The 6,000-nt window shown below is 36.9% G+C and overlaps 1 protein-coding gene across 7 annotated transcripts in view; it reads left to right on the top strand.

The window, feature by feature from the left end:
* Window positions 1-6,000, top strand: part of CUNH9orf85 (chromosome unknown C9orf85 homolog) — a 165,285-nt gene that overhangs the window by 33,186 nt on the left and 126,099 nt on the right. For 6 of the 7 annotated variants that reach the window (XR_005196578.1, XR_005196580.1, XR_005196579.1 and 3 more), the window contains exon 2: window positions 1,526-1,632. Coding sequence is in view for 4 of the 7 variants with exons in the window: in XM_037730612.1 (XP_037586540.1) it covers window positions 1,526-1,632 (107 nt within the window). In the remaining 3 variants the exon portion in view is untranslated. Of the gene's footprint in view, window positions 1-1,525; window positions 1,633-3,020; window positions 3,060-6,000 lie in introns of those variants that run through there. The other variant, XM_037730614.1, reaches the window with a different exon arrangement.

The raw sequence follows: 6,000 nt of genomic DNA on the forward strand, positions 1-6,000 counted from the left end.
CTCCTTGAGAAATTTTAAAAGGAAACAAAAGAAGCAAAGAAAATTTTAAATGTCTTTTGCTCGTTATTCCAACAATAGGCAAAGACCAAGCTTCCACAGCCAAAGCAAACTAGAGAATTCTCAGAGTACTCAGTAAAAATATATAATCTATGTCCTGAATCAAATGAGTATGTTATAGAAATATAAAACTATTAGAGAAAATACATGACACATGTAAATTTTTCCTGCCTTCTTTCCCAACACATTTTGAAAAGGAAGTTGTAATAAGATCTTTTCCTTATAAAGCCCTTTCTCCACCACAGATAGTCACATGAAAATACATATTTTTTAATTTTGAAGAAACCAGGTTAGTAGAGGGAACTTTTCTAAAATTTTTTAACATGAGAATTCAAAAGGATAAAATTGAATAATGAAATGCCTTTTTGCTTCTGGCACCCCTTCCTCAAATTTCAGTCTGTTCTCCCCTACAAACTGACAATTCAGGACAGCCCAACTTCTCCATTTAATTCCAAGTCACAGGGAGGATTTGAATTGTAGAAATGAATATGAGCTAGGTTTTCTTTTTTATTACTATGTTTTTATTGAGATATAACTTACCTACCATGAAATACACATATCTTAACTATGCAATTTGAGTTTTGACACATGTATACATCAGAATCAATTGGGAGGTTAAAAATTTTCTAGATGAGGTCTGGGCACAATGCCTCATACTTGTAATCCTGGCACTTTGAGAGGTCAAGGCAGGTGGATGGATCATTTGAGGTCAGGAGTTCAAGACCAGCCTGGCCAAAATGGTGAAACCCTGACTCTACTAAAAAAAATACAAAAAATTATCCAGATGGTAGTGGCACACGCCTGTAATCCCAGCTACTCGGGAGGCTGAGTCAAGAGAATCGCTTGAGCCTGGGAGGCAGAGGCTGCAGTAAGCCAAGATTGTGCCACTGAACTCCAATCTGGGTGACAGAGTGAGACCCTGTCTCAAAAAAAAATATTCAAATGATCCTGAGCTACACCTAGTTAACAACCATTGCTGGCCAGGCACCGTGGCTCATGCCTGTAATCCCAGCAGTTTGGGAGGCCGAAGTGAGTAGGTCATTTGAGCTCAGGAGTTCAAAACCACCCTGGGCAACATGGTGAAACCCCGTCTCTACTAAAATACAAAAAGTTAGCCAGGTATGGTGGCGTGCGCCTATAATCCCAACTACTCAGGAGGCTGAGGCAGGAGAATCGTTTGAGCCCGGGAGGTGGAAGTTGCAGTGAGCCAAGATTGTACCACTGCATTCCAGCCTGGGCAACAGAGTGAAACTGTATGGGGGCAGAGTGGGGAGGGAAGAACCATTGCCTTTGTAAAAAAAACAAAAAACAAATTGAGTAATGTACATAAAAATACATAATATATCATAAATTGTTATGCAGATTAAGGTTCAGTTATATTTTAAAACTTACATCTCATACACTCTTATGGGATTTGCAATGCTGGGTCACATGAAATTCTCAATTTGTCTTTCTGTTTGTTTTTAAGAAAATTAATGCAAAACTTCATGGTGGAGTATGTCAGCACTGTAAAGAAGTTCTTGAGTGGCGTGTAAAATACAGCAAGTACAGACCATTATCAAAACCTAAAAAATGGTAAGTTAAGATTCTTCATTGCCTTACTAGTGGTATGTGTATCATAATTTGTTATTTCATTTCCTGATTTTCAACATTGTGTCCAAATAAATGTTAAAGTAAATATAGAAAAAATTCCATTCTACCCTGTAGAATTTCATCTTGCCTGCTAAATCTTGGTTTGTGAAGGCAGACAGATTTAAAAAGTAAATTCATTTTCTGCCCCATTCTTTCATAAATATGCATCATTTTTATCGAACTTTATTCATGAAAGGTGGGTTAGGGCTGAGAAGAGACTGTTTTCCACAATTCTGTCTCCCACTGATTAAGGTAATACTATGCACCGTAGATTATCTTTACCAATTCTTAAAAGGGATCAGACCTTTTAATTCAACTTGTGAAGATTACTGAATGGCTTAGATTAAAATAAATGAATCACTAGATTGATAACTTATAATGTTATTTATTTTTAGATTTTGTTTCTGAACCTTCCATCCCTAACTCCTTTTTTTTTTTTTTTTGAGATGGGATTTCGCTCTTGTCACCCAGGCTGGAGTGCAGTGGTGCAATTTTGGGTCACTGCAGCCTCCGCCTCCCAAGTTCAAGTGATTCTCCAGCCTCAGCCTCCAAAGTAGCTGGCATTACAGGCACCTGTCACCACGCCTGGCTAATTTTTTTGTATTTTTAGTAGAGACTGGGTTTCGCCATGTTGGCCAGGCTGATCTCAAACTCCTGACTTCAGGTGATCCGCCCACCTAGGCCTCCCAGATTATAGTCATGAGCCTGTAATTGGGATTGCAGCCTTGAGCTACCCCACCCAGCCTTAATTCTTGTGTAATTCTGGGGTTCTTTTATATCAGCCTTCTGTGCATCCTCTATAGCTCCCTGACATCCTTCAGCTCATCTGTGTAAGGACAGTATTAGAGGGTAATTGCTGAATGAAAGAGAAAAGTGATTATCTTAAATAAAAATTAGGATTGTTCCTTTCACATGATAAGATTTAATTTGGTAATCTACATAGTAGCTATTTAGACTATATTTGCTCACTGTTGCCTTATTTTTCTTACTATTCAATCAATAGTTTCATCTTTGAATGCACTCCTTCCTCCTTTATGGGAGAAAATTTTGCTTAAAGTTTAGAAATTTAGTCTAAATAATAGAATATGACTTTTGCTTATTTCTACTAAAAAATTATGTTAGCCTTTTGCAAATCTAAAACTCGATATATAAAATAATTTGTTTACTTCAAAATATTAAAACACTGAAAGGTAAAAGCATCAAAGAAGGATAAACTAACTTAAGCTTTTTAGATTTTTTTGTACCCCCTTTTGGAGCAGACTATTTAGTATTTATTATAGGTATAGTTGAACCTCCTTATTTATTTATTTATTTATTTATTTATTTTTAAGACGGGATCTCACTCTGTCACCCAGGCTGGAATGTAGTGGCACAATCTCAGCTCACTGGAACCTCTGCCTTGTGGGTTCAAGCAATTTTACCACCTCAGCCTCCTGAGTAGCTGGAACTACAAATACATGCCACCATGCCCAGCTAATTTTTGTATTTTTTTGGTAGGGACAAGATTTCACCATGCTGGCCAGGCTGGTCTTGAACTCCTGACCTCAAATGATCCACCAGCCTCAGCCTCCCAAAATGCTGGGATTATAAACCTGATCCACCCCCCCTTTTAAATAGTTCTACCAGCTTCTTGCTCCTTTTAGTCTTTTCTTCCTGTTCTCTAGCATTTCCTCCCACAAGAAAACACTTTTAAACAAGTCTGATGAGTTTTATGCTTAGTGGCCCAAACTAGCAGTAAAGAAATTTGGCAACTATTTGTTACCCAATTTTAGATTTCCATGAATGAATTAATTGTGTTCTCTAATAGAAAAATTAGATGTTGATTACAAAGTAAATCGTGTAGTTTTAGTTAATAGGCCTTGTACAAGACTTGTAGTTTTCTGAATATTTTCAACAAGTTCTTATTCCTATAAAGGTATTTTAAGATTTCATCATCCATCTCCATTTTCTCTTTGTTTCCTAAAAGAATTTGAAGCGTAGGCAATAAACAACATTTATGTCATATTTTAATAGATTAGTGCTTTGTAACAAAGGAAATAATTTTAAAACATTCCTGCCTTATCCATCATCAGTATTTAAATCTCTTATCTTTAATATTTGCTAAATCCTGTATATTTATCTTCATTTTGAATGTGTCAGTGTGTAAAAGGTCACATCAGTTATTGTAAATTTTCCAGATGCTATATTTTGCTGTAGAACTTCTGAACTCATGTATTTTTTTTCTCAAGACAGAGTGAGACTGTCTCCAAAAAAAACAAAAAACAAACAAAAAAGGAAACTGCTAGTTAAAACAAGATCTTGTAGAGGAGGAAAAAAATCCATTCCTTCTATCCTTCTAAGTTCTCACCCCTGGCTCTGTAACAAAAACCAGCTTAGCAAGAGAAAAATATACAGATTTATTTAATGTAAGCTTTATGTGATACAGAAACCTTCATAAGGAAACAAAGACCCAAAGAAATGGGTAAACCTATGTGTTTTTATGCTATGTTTGATGAAGAGTGGAAAATCATGGGATAATGTGATAGGGGACGAAAACAAAGGGGCGTGAGCTAAGCCTAGTAAACTAAACAGCAAGGCCTGTTCATTCAGCTGCCTCTTACTGTTTCTCTGTTTTTAGAGATAATCATAGTCCTTTCCTCTAGGTATAGAGGGCACTTCTTGTAGTAAGGTCTTAGGGCCTACTTCAGGGATGAATCAGAGAGTCCTTCCTGCATCTGTTGTTTGTCACATTTCTTCAGCTCAAAATATTCAGTATGCCAAGGGACCATACTCTGCAGTAGCATGTTCTGAATCCCATCAGTCTAAACATATTACTTAGGAGGTTACTTGCCTGGCCTAGAACATCATGTATTTCGGATGGTCCTGAACACATGGCACATTAGATATATTGGAAAGCCAGCTTTCAAACTCCAATACAGGATTGAAAGTATTATAGAAAGTAAAACTAACAATTATTTGCATTGCTTTCTTTGTGTATTAAGACTTGACCAACATTGTAAGGAATTTGAATCCATTGCCAATGCTGATGGTAGCATAACTTGCTTTAAAATTTTTAATGTTTTGTTCAAGCTAATTACCTGTAAATTGAATTTGTCATTTGTTAGGGTTTGTATATGAAGTTTACGGAACATTATCTTTTGTCTTCGTTTTAGGTTTTTTTTTTTTTTTTTAGAGTCTTGCTCTGTCACCCAGGCTGGAGTACAATGGCACAGTCTCAGCTCACTGAAATCTCCACCTCCTGGGTTCCTCCTGGGTTTAAGCCTTTCTCCTGCCTCAACCTCCCAAGTAGCTGGGACTAGAGGTGTGTGCCACCACCCAGCTAAGTGTTGTATTTTTAGTAGAGAGGTGGTTTCACTATGTTGGCTAGGCTGGTCCCCAACTCCTGACCTCGTGATCTGCTCGCCTTGGCCTCCCAAAGTGCTGGAATTACAGGCATGAGCCACAGCGCCTGGCCTTAGATAAATCTTTTTATTAAGATTTATTTTTGTAACATACTGAGTATTTCCATCAGTTAAAATGTTAATATTGTTTCACGTGTCTATCTGTTGCCACCAATTATGTAACTAAATTATGTAGATAAAGAAAAGTTCAGCAGAACATAAAATATAGGGTGTAGTGGGGCTCTTTATAAGTGACATTTCTTTTGGAAGGAATAATATCCCGGTTACTGGGAAAATTAAAACTTTTTCTCCCATTTGTTTATCTCGTGAATCACCAAAAACCACACATTAATTTGTTCATGGGATCTATTGCCAAAAGTTAAAAGAAAAAGAGTTTGACATCTAAACTCTTCATACTTAAACGTGTTTTAACCATGAGAAACAAAATTATACTATACTGCATTTGTAGTTGACAGACAATATTTCATGTTTCTCTTTTTCTTTTTTCAGTGAGGTGACATGCTGCAGGATTTTTATAAACATGTTCTTTATGGAAGTTTCAGTTACTGAATACAATCCTGAACCATCTTCAGATACTTTTTAGAAAAGAATAGATGTCCTAACTTAAGTTGGGAGACAGATGAATTGAAAATTATGTATTTGCTGGAGGAGGATAGGATGATAGCTATGAAAGAGGAGGGGATAAAAAACATCTCACTTATCAGTGATGTATAAACAGTGTGATACTGGTACTGTCCTTTGACATAATGAGCTAAATCTCTCTGACTACTCAAAGCTTTAGGTCTTTATAGAAATAAAAAGATAAGGCCGGGCGCGGTGGCTCAAGCCTGTAATCCCAGCACTTTGGGAGGCCGAGGCGGGTGGATCACGAGGTCAAGAGATCGAGACCATCCTGGTCAACATGGTGAAA

Source organism: Cebus imitator, unplaced genomic scaffold (assembly GCF_001604975.1).
Source record: "Cebus imitator isolate Cc_AM_T3 unplaced genomic scaffold, Cebus_imitator-1.0 Scaffold355, whole genome shotgun sequence".
NCBI lineage: Eukaryota > Metazoa > Chordata > Mammalia > Primates > Cebidae > Cebus > Cebus imitator.